General features: G+C 40.3%; 1 protein-coding gene across 12 annotated transcripts in view; it reads left to right on the top strand.

Annotated features, from left to right (window-relative positions):
- GALNT18 (polypeptide N-acetylgalactosaminyltransferase 18) overlaps positions 1–23,471 on the top strand; it is a 261,201-nt gene that overhangs the window by 188,654 nt on the left and 49,076 nt on the right. Inside the window, exon 11 of one of the 12 annotated variants that reach the window (XM_065683062.1) lies at positions 12,509–14,358. The exons of the other annotated variants lie outside the window; for them this stretch is intronic. Within the exon in view, the coding sequence (XP_065539134.1) occupies positions 12,509–12,523 (15 nt within the window). The 3' untranslated portion in view covers positions 12,524–14,358. Of the gene's footprint in view, positions 1–12,508; positions 14,359–23,471 lie in introns of those variants that run through there. 12 annotated transcript variants of the gene reach the window in all.

Raw genomic sequence — 23,471 nt, 5'->3', positions numbered from 1 at the left:
CATATGCAGTTTAAGTTACTGGTTTTAGTTACTGCTGTAGCCTCTCTTCCAAATCAGGTAACTTCCTTTATTTCTCACTAACCTCTTACAGGTGGTATTGGATTTTCATGTCTTTGTGTGGGAAATAGCTTAGATGAGGTGTTTGACATCAAGTAATATAAGTGTACGCATCGCCACTGTTTCCTTTTAGCATGTTTTATGCACGAAAGAAACCACTGAAGTCAACAGAAAGGGAAGTGCATAGTGGACATTAAAAATCCACACTCTATTTTTTGCAGACAGTATCAGGAACATCATATGTAGCTTCATAATGAAATTCAGTTCAACGAGCATAACTTTCTAAGTTGCTCATCCTCTCCAGATTTTGCTGCTGGAGTATATTGGTTCACATCCTTCATTTCTGCCTTTAGTCACTACCAGTCCAAAATCTATACTGTTGTTACTACTCTCATCCATGCAGCAACATACTGTATGTTGGCACAACTCCCTAGACTCATCAGTGGGAACATCACTACCACACCTGAGCATCTGCTCGTTACTTCTCATTGCCACCATGGCTACAGGGCATGATGTGCTTGATATCAAGGCCATAAGGTAGGTTTGGTACCTTTGATGTGCTGATGGCCAACCATTTGGAAGGGGCTTTTAGAGTATGTCTTATCCTGTCATATCAAGCCTCTTCTGCTGCTCCTCAGAGTAGCTGAACAAAACTGACTTCTGCATCTATTAAAAAAGTTAACATAGTAAATGCAACTTGGTAAAATACTTAACAGCTAAAATGGGTACAGTGTTCAGTGGTGGTAGAAATCATGTTACTTTAACTGCATGAGAACAGCTCAGAGGCAAAGCACAAGAGTCCTCAATTGTTCTCAGTCAAAGAGAACAACTGGAGACAGGTGGGGGTGTTGAGGAAGCAGCTCCCTTCAGTGGAATGATAGAGGGAAACAGCAAAATTTGGAGATCAGGTGGACTGGCAGTAGGGGAGAAAGCAAGAGGAGATAAATATAAAGAAAAGAAGGGAAGACAGAAGAACAGTAGTGGCAAAGCAGTACATAACCTCTTGTGAGGTTGTGGGGGTTTTGTTTTTTTTAAGTGGCTTATGCATACAAGGATAAAGGTACTGTTTTAATTCTGGAGCTTACTGAAACAGAGCTACAATTCAACAGAGCTACAATGGCCTTAAACATCCATTTCCAGCAGCACCCCGTTTTGCATGGAAAAGGTTGTTACTTGTAGTGGCAGTAAGTACATGCCCCAGGCCTGACTGCATTCTCTTACTAGCTCTGGGAATCGCCTGATCCTGGATGATTTTTAAGTCTGCTGTTTAACTAGGCCTGTAATCTTGAAGGCAGACTGATGACAGCGTGTCACTTGCATTAAAACTACTCGTGAGTGATAATTCGTAAGATTCTTTGCAGAGAATGGAGTACCACATTATTATAGACTTTTTACCTATTGTATAATAAAGAAGTACCATCAGTCAATGAATTGATATATTAAGTACAGATTTACCTTGAAAAGTGCTTGTGATTGAGGGCATAATGGGCAGTTCTGTGTTCCCTTGTTCAATAGCTTCTGGCTCATATATTTCTAAATTTATAAGCAGCTAAAACACAAAGCTTCTCCAGGGATGTGAAAGTCAATACAAACCAGTTAGATTTTGAGGAATTCAAATTGAGGACTGGGGTCAGAAGATTCGATTCGGAGAATTACTAGAAAAGAAATGCAGGTGAGAAGGGACACCTGTTAATGTCCTTTCATATTCTTGCAAGAAACTGCAGAGCTGACACTCAGAAACCAATGACTACAGCCCTATCTGGTACGAATTATTGCATCTCTGCTGAAGGCAGTGTAGTCAGGCCAACAAGCAGAGCTATGCCATTTACACTGTGTGAGACTCTGACCTGAAAGCCTGATGTTCTATTCTAAGCACAGTGTGTGAAGTACTGGAAACAGCAGTTAACAAAAACTCCAGTGAACTTCTAAAAACTCTTTGTATGATTCAGGAGTGCTCCTTTTAAAATGTTACTCATATATATTTTTGTAAAAACTATTTTTTCTTCAGTCAAAGGTATTAGCATGGTGCTTGTTCATACACAGATATTTCTTAATTTGTAACCAAAATCTATATGACTAAAAATGGCTGTCACTGAAGGATGGTTATATTCCAGTAAAAAAGTACAGTGTATAGTTATTAGTCCAAACTGCAAAACCCAGGGGAGGGAACAATTCATAAATGTTCAGCAGACAATTATCAAAATCATTAAAATTGCTTTGCAAATAATTTGGGGGGAAAAAGGAAGAAACTTGTCAGTTTAATTATTTAAACATCTCTAGGGTAAAGTTTGTGTGATTTTCAGGTTATTGAAACATTACAAATATGAACATCTCTGTCAAGATATTTAATTTTAATGTCTGTTACAGTGTTAAAAATTTTCTTTAGATTCCTGTGCCTAACGAAATTTACATTGTATTGGACAATTGTCAGTGCCAGGAAAGCTGGGAGAAGAATTGTGTGCTTTGTTAGAATGAGTGTTAAGGTGATACACGGATTAACTTCACAACATTAATGTTGTAAAGTAGGTATGTGTTTATTCAGCTGAGGCGCATGGGGGAATGGCTCCTCCAAAGACATGCGCATCTCAGTGGCGTCTTCCCTTTACATTTATCCTCTAAAGTTATTCATATGCATTAGGTTACTCAAGACTTCTATACATATTTATGTCCTATTCCCTCTTCATATTATAATGAGCAAAAAGTCCTTTGCGCGTGTGCAGTGCCTCTTGGTGGTCGTTGGGCAGGGGTTTCAGGATGAAGTGAGTCTTCCTCGGTCTAAACTTTTCACCTTTAGTTGCTGCGCATGCTCTCTAGGAGTCTTCAGGAGTCTGGTTAATATCCAAGTTGTAAAAGCTGGGTTTTTTACGTGAATTAAGTACGTGTCTTTCCTTATCAGTAGCTGATGCTCTGGTACTGCATGGTAAGCATGACAGGTATTTGCTGAGCGATATAAATGTTAAGCAATCAAGCAGCTTAACTTGGTATCCCCTTGTACAACCCCCCCTATAGGGTTTATATTCCCCTGTATGGACATTTCTATGTTTCTGTACGGTTTACTTATTTCCCCCCTACATATATCCCCTTGTACAGTAGTGTATCATTCCCCCCTTTTCTATCAACTAAGTAAATTCTTTTACTTCTTATTTAAGAGATATCCATGTTCCATCTATTGAGCTGTAAAATAATTTTGAAACATATTGTATTAAACATGGTATAATCATTAGGATAAAAAGAACTAGAATCAGGATCCAAATTCCTTGTTTGATCAAGTCTTTGAGCCATCCTGTAATTCCAAATCTGTTTAGCCATCCATCTAGTCCCCTTACAACTGTCAATTTCTTCCTATTTTCCTGTAGTTCATGTAATTTAGTATGGATTGATTCTGAATGATCAGATAGGCTCATACAGCACATGCCTTCAAAGTCTTCACATCCATGTCCATGGGCTAATAGTAGAAAATCTACGGCGGCCCTGTTTTGTAGTGATGCGTGTTGTACACTGTCTACATCTGTAGCGAGTGATGATATTATGTCTGAGGTTATGTTCATTTGTTTTGCTGCCCAACATGCAAGGTGATGTGTATCTGCCAGTGCTTTTCCAGCTGCTAAATTTGGTAAGAATAATGCTCTTAGGAACCTTGCTGTGTGATTCCAAGTTCTTAAAGTGGGATCACAATTAGGGCTTAATTGCTCTGCGGATCTTTTCCTTCTCTGGAGGCTGTTTCTAAGATCCTGAATCATGTGTTTCTTTGAAGCTGCAAATAAAGATAGTTTCCCCAAATAGCATGGGCCCCCATATGGTTTTGAAGGTATTCCTGGCCAAGCTCGATCCCCACATATTAAGAAATATCCCAGGGGTAAAGCCTTGGGGATGATGCTTCTATAAGGTAGAGAGGGAGAGAATCCTAAACAGTGCAAGGTGACATTATGATACCATTCTTTTACACTGGTTACTTTAGTATCTGGGGTTCCATCTGACCAAGAGTTAAAGGTTATACAACTTTGATTACTCTGATCAGACCCGAGAAGTCTTAAGTTCTTGTACAGGGATGGTTGAGTGGTTTAATCCTCTTATGATTCCACCTACTTGGGAGGAGGTGGCTGTCCATTAGGTTCCAAGAATTTTAGTGTTTACTATAGTTGCGTTTAAGACCGAATCATCTCTAACCCATCCATGAAAATCAGAAGGATTCAAATAGGGAACTCCAATCAGGCATGTTTGAAATGGATTTCCCGCCTGTGTGAGTGTTAAACAGAAATCAGTAACTCCTGTCTTGTTGGCCCATGTGAGCCAAACATTTGTACCTGTGCCTAGTAATGGTAATCCTTTATCGAGGCTTTGGGTAGTTACGAAAGTCATGATTATTCCCACAATTATAATCATCTTCTTTCTAATTTTCCCTTAAATTTAGAACACGCTAACCGTATTATAGTGATTTCTTCTGCTGCTTCACGAAATTGTGTGTATAATTCGAGTTTTTATGACCTTTAAAATGTCCTCCTCTGTTTCACGGCCAAGTCTTATTAATAATTGTGTTAGCTCATATGCTGTTTGGGGTGCTTCTATTGCACACGTATAGCAGCCTAAGAAGATTTTTGATGCTCAAATCCAAATATTTCTATTACATTTATCACACTGTATCGAAGCCCAAGGAACGCAATCATTGCATGTAGGACATATCCAATCAAGGGTATTGAGGGTGTCCACCATGAAGATAACCTGTAATATTATTTTTCACGAACTAGTTTCAGTTTTAGTTCATTTTGCATCTGGATTGCCTTCCAAGGAATTTTTGGAGCTTTCTTAGCTCGAGTATGATGTATCCAAGTGTTCTGTCCTTTTACTTTGATGGCAGTGAAAGTAGTAACACCTGGCCCTTTCCACCTCGGCTCAAGATCATTGTGTCCTGTAGGTTTTAAAAGATTTTATGTATACATAGTCTCCTGGTTGGATATTATGTACTGGGCTATCCAATCCCCTGCTTCGAGTTCCAGCCACATGTTTTTCAATTTTTCTAAGTTGTTTTTCTAGTTCCGTTATATATGTACTTAAGTTTCTTCTCCCACTTGGGGAGACGTTCCTTGTTGGGTTCCGTATGGTCTCCCATATAGCATTTTGAAAGGGCTTAATCCATCTAGATCCTTAATTAATTTTTTATCTTCTTTATTATAGTTTGGTTTACCTTCCAGAGAAATTTTTCCATCGGGGATTAATGCCCCCTCAGTTATTGCCTCACCCTTTGCCTCTTCTTTTGCCTCTCTGTCCACCAGCTTGTTTCCTTCCTCTAATTCTGAGTTCACTTTCTGGTGTGCCTTGATGTGCATAATTACCACTTTTCTCAGGTAACTGGTCTGCTTCCAAAAGTCTCAATATTTCTTGTGAGTGTTTAATGTTCTTTCCTTGTGAATTCAATAGTCCTCTCTCTTTCCAAATGGCACCATGTGCATGCACGACTCCAAAAGCATTACCTTGAGTCTCTGTAAATGTTTATGCTTTTTCCTTTTGCCAGTTCCAAAGCTCTAGTTAGAGCAATTAGTTCTGCTTTCTGTGCAGAGGTATTTATAGGTAATGGTCCGGATTCTATTACCTCTTTGCAAGTGGTGACCGCATATCCGGTGTGTCGTTTTCCACTCACGACGTAGCTGCTTCTGTCAGTAAACCAGGTTTCTGTGTCGTCCAGAGGAATATCCTTTAGGTCTGGGCAGCTGGAGTATGTGGCTTCAATGGTGTAGGCAATCATGGTGTACAGGTTCTCCTTCGTTTCTGCTAAGGGAAGAAGCTGGATTGACAATGTTAGTTACCACTATCTCAACATCGTCTTGTTCCACCATTATGGCCTGATATTTCAGGAATCCTTGAGGAGAAAGCCAATGTCCACCCTTCACTTCCAGCACGGCAGACACTGTGTGGGATACTAGTACTGTTATTTTCTGGCCTAAAGTGAATTTGCGTGCTTCTTGAATATTTAACACGACTGCTGCCACAGCTCTAAGGCACCCTGGCCATCCTTTAGCTGCCACGTCTAACTGTTTGGAAAAATAAGCAACCGACCATCGATATGCCTGTCGATATGGACCTAAGTTTTGTGCTAGTATTCCCAATGCAACTCCGTGTCTTTCGTGGGAGAATAGAAAGAATGGTTTACTCACGTCTGGAAGTCCTAGAGCTGGAGCTGACGTGAGAGCACTTTTTGTTGGTGGAAGGCTTGTGTGGCCTCTTTTGTCCACTGAATCTCTCTTTTTTCATCAACTGTGAGTGCATATAGAGGTTTTACAAACAATCCATAGTTATAGATCCACAATCTACACCATCCTATCATTCCCAGGAAGGTTCACAGTTCTTTTACTGTCTGGGGTTTTGGGGTTTGGCATATTGCTTCTTTACGATCTTGTCCGAGAGTCCGCTGTCCAGCACTGATTTCGTAACCCAGGTAAATTACCTTTTGCTTCACTATTTGAGCCTTTTTCTTGGATACCCTGTATCCCTGAAGTCCCAAAAAGTTTAAAAGGCTTACTGTCCAGGCTATACAAGCCTCTTCTGTTTGGGTAGCAATTAAGATGTCATCCACGTACTTTAATAATTTTCCTTCCTTTGGTGGGGGTTCCCAGGATTCTAAATCCTTGGCAAGTTGTTCTCCAAACAGGGTGGGACTATTTTTAAACCCTTGAGGCAACACTGTCCATGTGAGCTGAGTTTTGCATCCACTCTTGGGATTCTCCCATTCGAATGCAAAGATTTTCTGGCTGGCTTCATGGAGAGGGAGGAAAAAGAAAGCATCCTTCAAATCTAAAATGGTAAACCAGGTTAGCTCCGGTGTTAAACATGTCAGTAGAGTGTGTGGGTTTGCTACCACAGGGTAAAAATCTTCAGTTATTTTGTTAACTGCCCGCAAATCTTGTACTATTCGATATGATCCATCAGGTTTGCGAACAGGTAAAATAGGGGTGTTGAAGTTGGATTGGCACTCCTTTAATAACCCCAGTTGTAGGAAGTTTTCAATAATTGGACGGATTCCTTCTCTATCTTCCTTTTTTAAAGAATATTGTTTGACTCTGGCTGGCTGTTTTCCTTCCTTAAGTTTAACCTGTATTGGGATCGCATTTTTGGCTTTTCCAGGTATATTTGCAGCCCATACTCCTGGAAATACCTGGTCCAATATATCTCCTAATTTCTCCTCAGCCTGATGTGTGATTAGAACTAAGCTTAACATTTCTATGTATTGCTGGTCATTTACCTTTAAGGTGATCTTGCCTTCCTTGAAGGTAATAGTTGCTTCCGATTGTTCTAATAAATCTCTCCCAAGGAGAGCTTTCGGGGAGTTGGGCATATATAAAAATTTATGAATGCCCCATTGTTTCCCCAGTTGATATTTTAAAGGTTTACAAAAATATGCCTTTTCACTTTGGCCAGTTGCCCCTTTTACAGTGATACATTCTTCCCCTACAGGTATCAGTGCCTTATTTAAAATTGAATAAGTTGCTCCTGTATCTATTAGAAACTCAACTTCCTCCTTTCTATCCCCTAGCTTTACTATAACCAGTGGATCCACTAGGGAAGATTCCCCCGGTCTCCATCGATCATTTATGTCTGCCACTACCCCCTTTTTGATTGTTTTATGTTGGTGATTTTGCTTTTCTTCGGTTTTTGTACATTCATTTTGATTTTCTCTGTTTCTTGGACATTCATTTTTCCAATGTTCAAATTTTCGGCACAGGGCACATTGTTGTCTCCCTAACGGTGGTTTTCATCTTTGTCTTCTATTCCCTTCTACAACTGCTACTAATCTCCGCATTCCCTGTTTATATCCTTATTCTCGATTGCTGAACACTCTCCAGGCTTCGTCTAATAATACTTCTAGATTCGTTCCTTCTGTTGGGCGCAACTTTTGCAGTTTCTTCTGATGTCCTCAGTGGACTGGCCCAGAAACAAAGATACAAGTTGTTGTATCCCTACTTCTGAATTAGGATCTAATGGTGTGTGTCGACGCATTGCATCTCTGAGCCAATCTAAGAATTTGGAAGGTGATTCTGAAGGACCTTGTTTTACAGCATATAGTGCTGACCAGTTTATGCTTTTTGGAATGGCTCGTTCCACCCCCTTAACGATCCAATCTTGATATACCTGCAGTCTTTCTTGCTCGGCTGATCGGTTAGGATCCCATTTAGGGTCCCGCAGTGGGAAGAATTCCTTAACATATTGTTGTCTAGCCCTATAATAGCCCTCAGCCAAATCACCTGCTGTTTTCAGAATTAGCTGTTTTTCTGTTTCCGTCATTGCTTCTAATAGTAGCTGTATGTCATTCCAGTCTGGGTAATGCTGTCTCACTAGAAACTGCAAGTATTTTGTAACATTGACTGGATCGTTACGATAATCTCTGGCTACTTTTTTCCAGGCTTCTAAGTCTGATGTAGTGAAGGGAACTTTTATCAACACTGTGGTTTCCCTCTGCTTCCCGAAGTGGTGCCTGGAGGACTTGTTTTTGTCAGGTTCGGGAGGATACTGGGGTTTTGGGAGGAGTTTCCAAACTTTCCGAACTCACACTTTCTTTTCTTTTTGGTGGAGGTTTAAAGATACCTATTAATTCTTGCTCTATATCTTGATGCTGAACCTTTTCTTGTCCAGGGCACCGCTGAGCAGTGTCGCAGGAGGAACAGCAACGTTTGAGTTTAATTTTAGTGTCCCCCATTTCCTTTTCCATGGCTAGAACAAGGGGGCCCTGGGGCGGTATCATTCCGCATGCTCTCTGACACTCTGGGTGGTTTTGGAGAGTGAAAAACATGTCTGCATATGAGACTTCGTCCCATTTTCTTTCCCTTCTTAGAAATAGCATTAGTTGTAACATAGTGTTATAGTCTAAGGTTCCATTTAGTGGCCATTTTACTCCATCTTCTAATTTATATAATGGCCACCATTGATTGCAATATTTAAAGTTCCCTATTTTCGGTTCCCCCAGAGCCTGCGATTTTTCCCAATGAGCCAAGATACAGCCCAAGGGACTCTTTTTCAAGATTTCTTTGCTCTGGCCTGTCCCCATTCTTGTTGAATTCTTCCCCTTAGACTTTTAATAACTTACACAAATTTTATCTTCCTCCCTAGCCCTTTTGGGATGTTTGAAAAATTTCTTAGGAATTTTAGTGGGTGTTTTCTGTCACAGTGTTATTTACTGAGGAAATGGTAATTCTACTCCTCCCCACCTTGTAGCAGCTTAATGGTTATAACATGCAAGACGAAGACAGGACAGACAACATAAACACTTCGTCCGTCTCCAGCCGCTCTCCTCGCGGAGGATATGGAACCACGGCTCGGGACTCCACACTCGCTTCATAGCTATGCTACGTCTCAATTACACAGACTTACACTCGGGATCCCACACAGCCACACCACGCATTCACATTGAATTTCTTACCACCAGGTGGATTCTGGAGCTCGATTGATGTTCGGCCGCTCTGTCGGCGGGCTCCTTTACCCCTCGAGCTTTTAGGATTCGTTCAATACAAACAGCCGCTCTATCGGCAAACGAATCCCTGGGCTCACCCGATCCACTCTCAGGATTGCTAGCAGCAGCTCTATCAGTCAGTGAATCCCTTCTGCTTGCAAGCCCTACTTACCCAGGGGAAACTACGCTGTGTGCCAGACGTCTCTGCGCGCCTTACCAGCAGCCCCGGGTCAAGCGTACGACTTACAGACCCCCAAAATTACCAATATAAATCTCAAGCATACCGTTTTCCACAGCCGGCGCAGGTCATCATCTGTCCCTGCAGTGAGCGGGCAAGAAGCGGAGCTCCTCCAGGCAAGCGGCCTGGGACACCTAGGCTGTCCACCCCTCAGCCGATCCTGCGGTCGAGCAGACGTCTCCTGCCTGGCTCGCCAAACTTATCAACTTCAGTTGCTGTTCATGCTCTCTAGGAGTCTTCAGGAGTCTGGTTAATATCCAAGTTGTAAAAGCTGTTTTTTTTACAGGAATTAAGTAACTGTCTTTCCTTATCAGTAGCTGATGCTCTGGTACTGCATGGTAAACACGACAGGTATTTGCTGAGCGATATAAATGTTAAGCAATCAAGCAGTTTAACTTGGTATCCCCTTGTACAACCCCCCTATATGGTTTATATTCCCCTGCATGGACATTTCTACATTTCTATACGGTTTACTTATTTCCCCCGTACGTATATCCCCATGTACAATAGTGTATCAAAGGGAATTTTGAAGCAGAAACAGTGGCCTTACTAGGAGTGGCTTTTGTGTATGTGAAGTATCCTGAACAAGCAGCACTATGTACCATTTTATAAAGCAAAAAATAGACTGTTCTGGTTGTGGCTGGGATAGAGTTCATTTTCCTCCTAGCAGCTGATGCAGTGCTGTCTTTCGGCTTTAGTTTGAGAATAATGCTGGTAACACACCAATGATTGAGTTGCTGCTGAGCAGTGCTTACTCCGGTCAAGAACTTTTCAGTCTCTCATGCTCTGCCAGTGAGGAGGGCCACAAGAAGCCAGGAGGAGGCAGAGACAGCACACCTGACCCAGACTAGCCAAAGGGGTATTCCATACCACAGCACATCATGCCCAGTATAGAAACTGGGGGGAGTTGGCCGGGAGGCACTGGTTGCTGCTCAGGTCTGGGCTGGAAATCAGTCAGGAGGTGGTGAGCACCTGTACTGACTGTGCATCACTTGTCTCTCCTTGGCTTTGTTTCTCTGTCTCTCCTTTCCTTTTTATTACTTCTCTTTTTTTTTTTTTTTTTCCTTAACCAAACAAAACACTTCAATTATCAGACTGTTCCTGTCTCAAGCTACAGCCTGGTGCTTAGTTGCTAGCTGGGGTTCAACCATGACATAGACAAAATGTCATTATATCATTTACCACAGGTCAGGCTTCGCATGTCACCTTTCTGTTTGCTTAAAAAGAATAAATCATTAAAACACTGAATGCTGCAGCTGCTTTTCCCTGACGGTCTTAACGGTGCTGCTGACAGAGCACCTCAGTGCTGCTGTCCTGAAAAGTTTTAAAGGAGTTTCTGAAGTTTAAGAACAGCCTGTAGTTGTGCTGGCTCAGATCCTGAGCTGGTTTATGGATTAATACGTATTCTTTTTTTCCTTACAGCTGAAAATTAAAGTGAGATTGTAATTATTCTAGGCAAAAAATACAGCATTCTAAGAAAATGCTGTGAAATACATTTCAGAAAACAAGAGGTCTTCTGTTGTTCAGTGGTAGGACCATGTTCTTAAGCATGTGGGTAAAACACACAAGCATTGCAAACTGAGATTCTGTGCAAGAAAACAGTTAAATAGAAGGCCCCACAAGCAGAAGCCACTGGTACCAGCATGTTTCAGTGGTTGTCAGGGAATAAGGAAGAACAAAACAAAGCCTGCTGATGTGATTAATGATTAGACCCATCAAACTTGAAAAAATCACTGCCCTGAAGATGGAATGTCAGCAATAAGCATTTTCAGGAGTCTTACTTTAAGCAATAAGAAGCAGCACAGCACCTGTTTTAACAGCTGTAAGTCATATGCAGACTTGGGACTGATGTTCATGTTTGTCTTCAAGGTAAACATGAGCCACATTCAACATCTGTGTATAAGATAGTCTGATCTGCCTGCTCTGCATAGTACTATTTCTTTTGAAGGACCTGCTACCGCAGTGGTGGTCTGAAGTTAGCAATTACCTGGTTTGCGATGATTATTTTCTGTATGCAGACGCCTACAGAGCGCTGTACAGGCACTGAAATGTACAGACTATCCAGTTAGGTCTTGGTGCAGATACTTTGCAGTGAAAGTTCACACCATGCAGTAGAGAGTGTCATTATACCTCTGTTGGTGCAGCCACAGTGAGTACATCATTAGCGATACAAAGTGAAGCAGCTGCATCAAGAGCATGGCTCAGCTGGTCAGCCTTATTCTGCATGTCCCTGCGCAGGGGTCTGTGCTTCTCTTCGCATTCTTCCGGAGGCTGCATCTGACAGAGCACAGCCAGGCTCATTGTTTTCCTTTGCCTTTATCACTAAGTCTTGTGGAATGACCTAAGCACTGGGCCTAATCCTAACTAACTTTATGCCCATGCAGCATGCTCTCTGGGAAGAGAGGTATTTCCACAGCAGATGCTTCTGGAAATAGAATAGCACTTTTTTTTTTCTTTTTAAACCTAGGTTGCTGAGTTCAGTAAGGGCCCAAGTAGAAGAAGATGCAGTTACAGTTGGTGAAATGCCCGCCCAAGGATGGTTATAAGCATTAATGAATCCTAATTTTTATTTTAAACATATTCTATAAAGGGCCTGCTTGCTATTGCATGCCGTGAATGTCTTATATAAGACATTCCTGCTGAGTATTTTATTGGGACTATTTATATTTCTGTTAATTTCTTTCAGTGCAGAAATCCTGATTTTGTTCATAGCAAAGTTAATAGAAATTGTGACCTTGTTTGTAATGGCAGCAAAATCTGATGTTAGTTTTCTGTAGTTCCTTTCAAGGTAGAGAGTTTCTCTGATGTGTGCCTGAGAAGCTAAATCCAGCAAACACTTTTTCAAAGCTGCAGCCTCTTTACACTGTACGACGGGTGCATCAGGGAGCTACAGAAGTGTTTCAAAGATTTCCAAAGCCTTCGTCGTTCCTTGGACATGTGCACAAGCGGTGCAACACTTACTTCTTGCAGACATGTTGTGGGTGAATAATGTATCATCGCACATTGTGTATTATTTTCTTTTTTAAAATATTTTTGCCTAAGTTTGTTTCTACCATATTCTCATTATTTACTTCAGTGCAAAGTTTCAGAGAGAGACTCTGTTAATCTGATTTCTAGTTTTGGAGCAATTGTGTACTGAACCATTTGCTATAAGTAAATTATTTCTGTACTTGCTGTGGCTTGATCCAAGAGGCTTTCTGTTGTGTAGTATGACCATTGCCCAGTCTTCTGTATTGCTTACTTCTTTCAAATTCAGTATGTATTGCCTGGTATGAGAGATTCACTTAAACTGAACAGGGTTGTCTATTCACAAGTGAAGATCAGTGGTGTTCAATTTTTAGCTTCTAAAGTATAAATCTGATCACTAGGCCCATCTGAGCGTAGGCTGGTGAGTGATTTGTTGACTTGATTTTGCAACTGACCTTAGGTTTTCATGATAGCAGGACCAGAGATGAACCTGTCTCTTCATTTTATGACTTGAATTAAAAAAAACTGAGCACAAGAGGCCATTCTTCAGGTTTCAGGGCTAGGATAGATCTTTCCTGTGTTCCCTTGCACTGATTAAAGACAAAACAAACAAACTCAAAACACAAAACTCCCAAAAAAATACCAAAGAACCCCCCCCCCCCCAACAAAAAAGCTGTACGGCTGCATTAGATCGGATCAGAGCAAATATCTTCTACCTCCCTCAATTTGGAAATAATGGAATGGATATTGCTGATTATTTAGCTTTGTGTTTGAAGCTATGTAGTGTAAAAACAGTGAACACTGTGCATGCCTGTGACAATTGAGAGAACTGATTGCTTGGAATTGAAATTCCAACCATAGTGAAATGAAGTAGTTGAAAAGCAATCTTTTTTTTTTTTCCGAACAGTAGCATTGATTTTCTCATTTGGGAGCATATAGCACTTATGTACCCTTGGAGAAACAGATCTGTTTCAAAGAAGTTTTTTCTTTGTTTTGATAGGATGGCCTAGAATTAAAAGATTTAAAAATGTCTTAGATGCTTTTGAAAGCTATATTCCTGTCTAGTGTGCAGGATCACTGCTGATGGTGAGCATGAATAATGAAAAAGGAAGATGCTACTATAAGCTGAAACCAGTGATCTGGCTAAAGTAGTAATCTTGATGTTCAGTTCCAAGACCTGAGTTGAAGCTAAGAAGCAAGAATTCAAAAAGTAGTTCCATTCTTTTGAGTGCTAAGAATACCTAGGACCAAAATGATTAAGGACTTGAATTACTTTCAAGTAGTTCAGAGCCACAAAGGCTCTAAGAAAACAAAGGTAATTTTAAATTAATTTTGCTAATCTATAAGCATTTTTCTGAGTGAGAAATGACTGCTTATTTTATCCAAGTAGATGCAGCAGAAGAGTAAAAAGTATCTTGGCTAACGCCACAAATGACGTGTGTTTGAAAAAGCAATTAAACCCCCTGACCACACAGTATAAGAGGAATAAAAACAGTTGTCTATGCTGTATCTGTTCAGTCATTCATTCTTCTAAATAAAAGAGAAATGCTCATCTCAGAGAATGGATAAGAGTTCTTTTAAGATACCTGTACTATTTAATATTTTTACAGTAGAAGTACTGGTGCAATTTTACGTGTGTTACACGATGTGCTGAAAAGATACAGAAGCATAAATCGGCCTTTCATGGGAGGAAAGATTGCAAATGCTTATGAGAAGTAATGTCATGGGGAGCTCAGAAAGTGCTGTCAGAGGCGTTCAGTTAGAAAGCTTTTGCCTAGTAATGTAGTATTTCCATAGAGAGAATAGAAACTTCAACTGGCAAAAATTCTGATGTAACTTATGTAGGCCTGGTAAACTTGGCTTTCATCACATCACTGCAGAGGAGAATAGTGTATCATATCAGCAGAAAATAGTAGCAAGCAAACTGTGGAGTGTGCAGAGAAGTACACTGGGGAGCACAAAGAATGCAGAAACCACAAGATTAATAAATTGCACCTCTGCTGTACCACACAGCTCGCAGTAATGGGGCCTTTTCAGTTTGGCTGGGGGGTTGTTTGACTGATTTTGGCTGGTTGGTTGGTATTCAGGAGTTGGTAGGGATTGGGGGTTTTGTGTTTTAAGCTGTTAGTTGGTATTGCTGTACATTACAGAAGGTTTTGTTAAGTAGTTGAGGTTGATGCAGGAAAAGAGCTGTTCAAAATCAATGTCTTCTTTTGAATTTATTTTTTTGTTTTGTGCTTTATAAATTGAGATTGTGGCTTCTGAGCTTGTGACAGTCCCTGTGAGAACTCCCCAGGTCACTCTTTTAAGGTAATTTGCCCAGAGTATCTGTAGTAAAAAAAAAAACTGCCCTGAAAATCTTACTGATAAAACTGTTGTGAGCAACTGCAGTGTCTAAGAATTTAAAATTATCAGAGCATTTCAAGCTTTCGTGAAGTGTTTTAATTTAGAAGAGATCAGAGTTGTTAGCCGGAATAGTACACAATAGTTCAAAACTGTTCTCCTCTGGGAAATAAAAAGGCACATACATTTCAAAGCTCTTTGTTTTTTTACTGTTTTATAGTATTTTTTTGTACAGAAAGTTTTGGCCAAAAGGATTTCAACAAGTTAAAACATCAAAATATTTGAAAACATGAAGGTGAAATACTGCTGAGGTTTCAGATGGTGAGTCTGGCACTAGATCTTGGATTCAGACTCTCTGCTTTTCATGTCGAACACTAAGCCGATTAAAGGTAGCACTGCCTTTCATATTTGATTCAGTTCAGGAGCAGAGGCTTACAGTAGTCTGTTACATATACCCAGTGAGCTGGTGCCAAAGGGCTTTGGGAGTAACACCTCCAAAATAGAAATATAAACAAAAAAACCTTTCCATTTTCTCTTAAGAGTCTTTCTCTGCCAGGTGGAATAGGTGAACAGATTTCCATACTTCAGCTGATTTTAATCTAAGAAATACAAGATCCAGTCAGAAAAGGACAGGGCTTTCCTTTGCTGAGTGGAATATGTTTTTAATTAATGCTTTTGGAGAAACAAAGCAGCTCTGTTGGGTTCCTTCAGTATCTCATAATCTAACACTGTTTGAGCAATTCATGTTTTCTAAGTACATTAATTTGAAATAGATCAGAGTTGCATATTAGGTAGCAATTACTAGTGTTATCCATATTTTAAAGATATCTGGCCTCATTGTAAATGGGTATTTCAATCAGCAGTTTTTAAAACCAATTGTTGCTTACAATATAAACTCAGCATAAAAGCAACATAGTTACTATAACACACGTATAGTACTTGGAGATTAATGTTGTAGTAATTGTCTTACGGTTGTCAATTTAAACATTCTTTAGATTGATGTTATGCTCTCTCGTTACTTCATCCGAGTTAAATTTCTGAAGGTCAGTTTTTTGATTCTCAAATTCTTGACAGTATACGATTAACTATGTATGCAGTTCTGGTGTCCTCAACATAAAAAGGACATGAAGCTGTTGGAGCAAGTCCACAAGGATGATAGGGGGGCTGGAGCACCTCCCGTATGAAGACAGGCTGAGAAAGTTGGGGCTGCTCAGCCTGGAGAAGAGAAGACTGTGTGGAGACCTCATAGCAGCCTTCCCGTATCTGAAGGGGACCTGTAAGGGTGCTGGGGAGGGACTCTTTGTCAGGGACTGTAGTGATAGGGCAAGGGGTAACAAAAAAACACTTAAAACAGGAAGCTTAGGTTAGATATTAGGAAGAAATTCTTTACTGTGAGGGTGGTGAGGCAGTGGAACAGGTTGCCTAAAGAAGTTGTAAATGCCCCATCCCTGGCAGTGTTCAACGACAGGTTGGATGGGCCCTGCAGCAGCCCAGTATAGTGAAAGGTGTTGTCCTGGGTTCAGCAGTAGCAGTTTTTTTTCTCCTTAGTAGCTAGTGCGGTACTGTGTTTTGATTTTTTGGCCTGGGAACAGCACTGCTAACGCGGATGTTTTTAGTTGCTACTCAAATGTTTGGTCTGGCCAAGGACTTTCTGAGCCTCATGCTCTGCCAGGGAGGAGGGGAGGCCAGGAGGAAGCAGAGACAGGACACCTGACCCAAACTGACCAAAGAGGTATTCCATACCACAGCACGTCATGGCCAGGATGTAACTGGGATTTACCCGGAAGGGCTGGGGGACTGCAGGGTTGGATGAGGTATCGGTCGGTGCTCGGCTGGGGGGAGTGGGGCGAGTTATCGGTCAGCTGGTGTTGAGGTGTTGCATTCTTTCCTCTTGTTATTTCCTTTTATCATTATTATTATTGGTGGTAGCAGCAGTGGTTTGTGTTATACCTTAGTTACTAAACTGTTCTTATCTCAACCCGTGGGAGTTGCATTCTTTTCAATTCTCCTCTCTGTCCCTCCAGGAGCAGGGGGAGGGCAAGAAGGGGGGGAGTGAGTGAATGAAATTTGTGGTTGGGTTTAAACCACTACAGGTGTCCCTGCCCATGGCAGGGAGGTTGGAACTAGTTGATCTAAAGGTCCTTTCTAACCCAAATAATTCTATGATCTCTATGAACTGTTAGAGGAGGGACTTAATAGAATAGATGGAAGATTCACTTTATAATTTCTTTAGTTCTACTGATAATTTTATTATGGCATTGCATTAATTGAAGTCATCTACTGGTTCATTTAGAATTCATGGACCAAATTCAGTCTCCATGAAAGCATATTTAACTCCTCTGTAATTACAAGAGCTGTATTACTTTCACAGCATTCATTCAAATTCTGATCAGCAATTCCATTTCAGCTTACTTTCTCTGTAGTATTGTTCACCACTTGAAGAGTACAGTTATTTGCAGAAATGTCTATGTAATGATTGTATCCACAGTGTTTCTCTGTGAACAAGGTTTTTTTTTTTCCTGTTCATTAACCTTCATTTGTCCAATCAGGAAGCAGAGAGAAGATCAGAGATTACTTGTTCACATAAAATCGTGATTGAATATTTATGAGTAACTCTGAAAACAAAAATCTGCATTGATTTGTAAGCCAAGAAGAGAGCTATGTTTGTCAGATAATTTATTTGAAATAAGCGATCAAACTAGCTCGTAGAAGGTCAGTTCAGTCTAAACCTGGTTATATTTACCAAGTAAGAGGTAGTTTCCCCAAAAGAATGGGATATTAGAGATTTTCATTTAGTGTTGTTTCAAGAAGCAATGGCTAGAAATTAAATCCAATTGGATACAAATTAGGAATAAGGTACGTATTCACATCAGAATAGATGACTAGCCATCATAAGAAGCAATGACAGTAACTGCTGAAGTCATCAAAGTTGATACAATTCTGGAAAACTAATTTAATGGATTTGGAGCTAAGCAAGTGAAAGTGTGTATCTCTAATGTAGACCTGCTGGTCCTCTTTGGCTCTTAACCCTACTGACATATCAACTAAGTGGCAAGCACAGCTAGTACTACTTTGAATTTTGATTCCATTTAGAATGTACAGAAATAACACTGATAACAGTAGAAAAATAATAATATGCCTTTAAAGAAATCAGTATCCTTTTACGTGTTTTTGTAAGATAAAGAACATTACAGCTTTAAAAATAGTTGCTAAATTTTTTTAATCAAGTTTTGTTCTTTTAAAGTGTGATTAAACAAATCATACAGGGATAGATAGCTCTCTTATGCCAAGCCTGTCTGCTCAGCTGGCTGTCCATAAAGGCCTAAAGCAATCAAGTGAAAAAGCTGATGAATGCATTTAAGTTGTTCAGATGTTACTACAGTATTAACTTTGTATTTGTTTAGCAGGGAACTGCACTGATTGCGAACATTGCAGCTTCGTTGCTTTTGCTATGTTAAAGATGTAGTGAGTTGTTCAGCATGCGTATTCCGTTTCAGCATTTATTTTTAGTGCTCTCAAACTCTGAAATTAGCCTTAAAAGTGTGAGGTCTGCATTGACTGACTCACTAAACAGCACTAGTTTGGGAAGGAAAAAATAGCAGTACGGCTTTTATGAACTTACAAATTTTGTTAAAAGAACATGAATTGAAGTAAAAAAAATGGAGAAAATGGAGATTTGAATTTTAATGTTTACCACGTTAAACCTGAAACTTTTATAGATCATGCTGCATTGCATTTAGTATGAGAGTCTATGACCAAAGGGCAGGGACAGACCTCAGGTGTAAGGAGACCATGCCAGTGACTGTAACTCAGAGCTGTGAATTTCAGGTTAGTTTGGGGTTTAGTCAGATCTTCTGTTTTATATTAACACAGAATCATATCCTTAATTTTTTAATTTGTCCTCAAATGTGTTCAAATGAGGAAATCTCCCATTGTTCAAATAGAAATTATCAAATACCATTGCATTTGTGCTGCAATGTCATAAAAGGGCTTTCTTTGTTATCATGTGCCTGGACAGTGACACATAGGAACGTTTATTGGGTACCAACTGACTTCAAAATGTTGTGTGATGTCAGTGTTATATAAACAGCATATAATTACTTAGTATTGCTGGATACCATTCTGAGAATGACTGACTAATCATGGTTTTATTTATTTGTGTCCAATGTAGTTATGACACCAAGTCTTTCCACCTTTCTGATTGATTTAAACATCTCATTAAGTTTAACTTCATTCTTGTTAGCAACTGTGAATTTGGGCTTTTTAAGTTTTTCTGGTCAATCAGACGGCTTTTTTTCCCAGCCTGCATTTTTTAATTCAGTAGGATATGTAACAGGAGTAGTTGTAAGTGTTTGCACAAAGATGGACCGTGAGAACTGGGACCTTCTTGAGCACTTTCAGCAAATTTAAATATGAACTGTCAAATGAGCTGAATGTTGCTCTGCCAGATGGGTGACGTTTATAGTTAATACTCTGAAGAGCCACTTTTAACAGCAGCCATGCTGAATGGTTACGGATTAACTGTTTGCTGCACAATGCCCATTTCTGGCTTCCAAATATATTTTAATACCATATGTAGTTTGTTTGCAAATAAAGTTAAATCTGCCCACTGTAGACTCCCTTCATAACTGCACTTTAATAATTTGAAGGAATACTGCAATTGAGAAGTACTGCCTGAGAAAACTCTGTAGTTACAGTTACAGTCACTTTCCAACTGTTTGCAGTCTTATGCTTATGGGGGACTATTTCAGTCACAGAATGGTTGAGGGAAAAAGGCAACTGTGAAAATCATCTTGTCCAACCCCTTTGCTTAAGCAGGATCAGCTACAGCAAGTTGCCAAAGAAGATATCTCATGGCACTTTCTTTTCCTATTCTGTCCATACAAGCAGATGAAACCCCCTGCATGGGCAAATATAAGTGGGATTGAAATAATTCTGTCTTTTCCCAAATTTTCTAACTTCAGGCCAAAGATTGTATCTGGACAGGGATGAAGAAAAATTCCTATCAGGAAAAAAGTCCCATGGCTTCAGGTGACCATCAGTTCCCGAAAAGGGTAAAAGTTCCGCAAGAACTGAGACATATAAAAAAAACATTACTATGTCTGACACATGTTCTTAGCTCTTTAAAGTGAGAGGCTAAGCATTAAGGAGATAAGGTAGCTTTAACCAAATGGAGTAACCTATAAAACTCTTGCATCTTCAATACAAAAGAGCAGCAGCTGTGATTTAATAGCATATACGACAGTTGGGATGAAGCCTGCTGACTGATGGTGAAGGATAAACTTCTGAGTGCTTTAGGCTAACAGCACAATGACTAAAACTCTAGTTTCAGTAGGACTGGCCTATGGATTTCAGTCAATGTCTAATGAAACACTATCTGGCTGACATCCACGAGATGTGGGTGAGATGTGTACATCTCACATGAGATGTGGATAAGGCTTTAAATGCAGAGCAGCTTCAGACAAGCCATAGAGATACTTTTTGCAACCAGGAGACCAAATCCAGTGCCCCATGTACCGCAGAGAATGTAAGGACAGCAACAGTCTTATTAAGACGGCACAGATCACTTCATGTACATTATTTTGAGATGATGAAATCTGAGGAAGTTTGCGTTCATTATTATGAAGTTGATTGTTCAGGGAAGAAAGCATCAAAATAACGTAAATAAAGAACAGTACTCCTGTGAAATGGATCCAAGTAATCTAGGAAATGCTCATTAGTTGAATATATTCTCTTGCGAAAACAGGCCTTGTGCAGGAGATTTGGGAGTGATTATGAAGAGATGCTTAGGGAGAGACATCAGGATTTGACCTCTCCTACTTCAAGGTAGAACAGCTAAGTGAAAAGTCTACAGTAATGTGTATGAAAAGCCTGCTTAAAACAGTTCTGCATGCATGAAGTTCTCATCTTACAAAATGGAAACACTTTTTTTCTCCAGGTTTGTAAACTACAAGCTGAAAAGCTGGATCAGTGATAGGAACACGTTGCTTTCACTGCCCTTTAATGCAAAAACATATGGGTCCACATGGACTCAGATTTGTTTTCTGCCCAGTCTTCCCTTCAGTGACTACAAGCACAAAATTCTAACAGATCTCTAATGTCACATCCTTACAGGTCAGATTGTGCTCAACACCATATCGGGATCAGGTACATTAGTCTGAGTCAGCATCTCAGATGAAGATGTAGCCTGTCACCTCAGCTTCCCATTTGGCTCCCACATTGTTCTATTAATGTGACAGGAATAAAATTTTCTGGTACCTGCTTTTAGGGCTGATGTCGTTTAGTTCACAAGGAAAGGCTCTGTTGGCTTGCAGCAGACCATGAGATTTCACCTGGAATTTCCAAGAAGTTGATAACGTAATTTTTAACTCTCCGTGTTTCTTTCCTACTGTGAATCTGACAGATGTTAAGTCAGAGTGAGCTGTACTTGAGAGTCTCTGACAAATTGCTCCCCTGTGATTCTGCTTATGAGGATAGCAACAGTGGTTTTTGAAAGGAGCATGGTGAAGGGAATAACATGTAGTTGGTTATAGTTCTGTCCTCCAGATGCATACCAAGGAAGGATCTAGACCAGCAGTTTGTTGACTGAAAATCTGACATTTTACTCCAGTCTGTTGGTTGGTTGGTTTGGGGTTTTTTTTGTTTGGCTTTTTTGTTTGTTTGTTTGGCGGGGGGGGTGGGGCGGGAAGCTAAGTACAATTAATGTGGCTTTGAGTTAAACTTTTTAACTTCTTGCTCTGCTCTTTTGTGGTTTTGATATATTCCCTTCATGTCACAGACCAACATAGTATGTACAATATACATACTCAATGTATTCCCATGTAGTAATCTTACTGTAATCAGAGGTTCAGTGTAGGAGAAATCTCCCTTCTGCTGAGAAATCCAAGAGCCTTGAAGCAGTGTGTGTCTGCCACAGAATGGTAAGGCTTCCAGTACCCACAGCGGGTGACTGTAGACCCCATCATCTGCAGTCATCTGCTGCATTCGGATACCCACGAAACTCAGGACACAATTGCTGGTTCAATGGATTACGCCAGCTGGATGGTCACAGCAAGCCACTTGTGGAAAGGATAGGATCTGACTATTGAATTATTGCTTTCATAAGCTTCTGCCTGGGCCTTGGAGCTGAGTGTCTAGGAACTGAGAGGGTCACTCTGCTCCTTCCTGCCAGTTTGGCATAGGTGTGTGGGTCAGGGCTGCAGTGGTGTGTCTCCCCTTGGCAGTGTCTTAGCTTTTCCTTTGCTATGGGCATGGGCTATTGTCCCCTGGGAAGGAGGCAAGGAGCAGGGAGGCAGCAGTTAATCCCCAAACCACTATTTTTGCAGTGCATGCCTCTGCCATCCTGAACTGCTAGGGAGGATCTAGTCCTAGAGGGCCCACGTAGAGACACAGATTTACAGTTAGGGGAGAATCAGCTGTGCAAAATTGTACCAGTCACTAAATAGATTTTTGTACAACAGACAGTTGTAATAATCCTTCCTAGTGTTTTTATTCGTACACAAAGTAGGACTCAAAAGAGTCCTGAAATAACTGCATTATTTATATTGTGAAGATTCAGTGACTTTTGAGTAACTGATGTGCCTACTATTTGTATTCATTCTAAACAGCAAGAAAGAGGGCTTTTTCTTTTCTTAAGGTCTGTGTCCTACAGATAGCATTACAAGATAATCTATTTCGGATAATAAATAAAGGCTTCTGAAAAAGGTAGAAAATGTGGGGGGAAATCTGTGACATAATCTGCCTTTCGTGGTGAAGGCAGCTTAGCCTCACAGCCTAGCAATACCTCTTCAGCCTGGAGCTTAGTGTAGTTTTTTAGCTATTCGCTGTTTGTACTCGAAGGTCATTTAAATAACCTGGCTTTAGAGCTGCTGATTTTGCCTTGCTGCTTCATCCACCTCATAAACTGGATTTTCTGGAAGATCCCAGAAATCAAGCTCTAATGTTTTGGGGGGTTGGGGGAAATACTGTACTATTTGCACAATTAAGCAATGTTCCTTTGCATATCACAAGTATTTACTGGTTTATTTCTTGCCAAGGTTTACAGCCTGAATTCTGCAAGGGGCATAATAGGAAGTTGGCAGTGTTCTTAGTCATAGGAAGATGAAGCTCACTCAGCCAAGTATAGTAAGGCTTCCCACGCAGTTAGAACAGTTGAATTGGCATTAATGGCCTTCTTAACATGAAAGCAATTTTCTGCTTTTTGAACAGCTTTATTTATTTATTTGTTCCTAATCTAGAAAGTCTAAGAAGACTTAAGTACTCATGGTAAGAAACCCTGGTATATGGTTACTTCTCATGTCCTGCCTTGATTCCATCTTTCCTTTAAAAGATGTCATTAGCACTAAACTAAACAAAAAAAAATCTGTGATGAAAATATATTAGGGGATGCTATTCTTTGCCCTTTTCTGGGGGACCAGAAGAGAAGAAGAA

This window comes from Lathamus discolor, chromosome 6 (assembly GCF_037157495.1).
Source record: "Lathamus discolor isolate bLatDis1 chromosome 6, bLatDis1.hap1, whole genome shotgun sequence".
Taxonomy (NCBI): Eukaryota; Metazoa; Chordata; class Aves; order Psittaciformes; family Psittacidae; genus Lathamus; species Lathamus discolor.
This window is presented reverse-complemented; position numbering and strand designations above follow the sequence as displayed.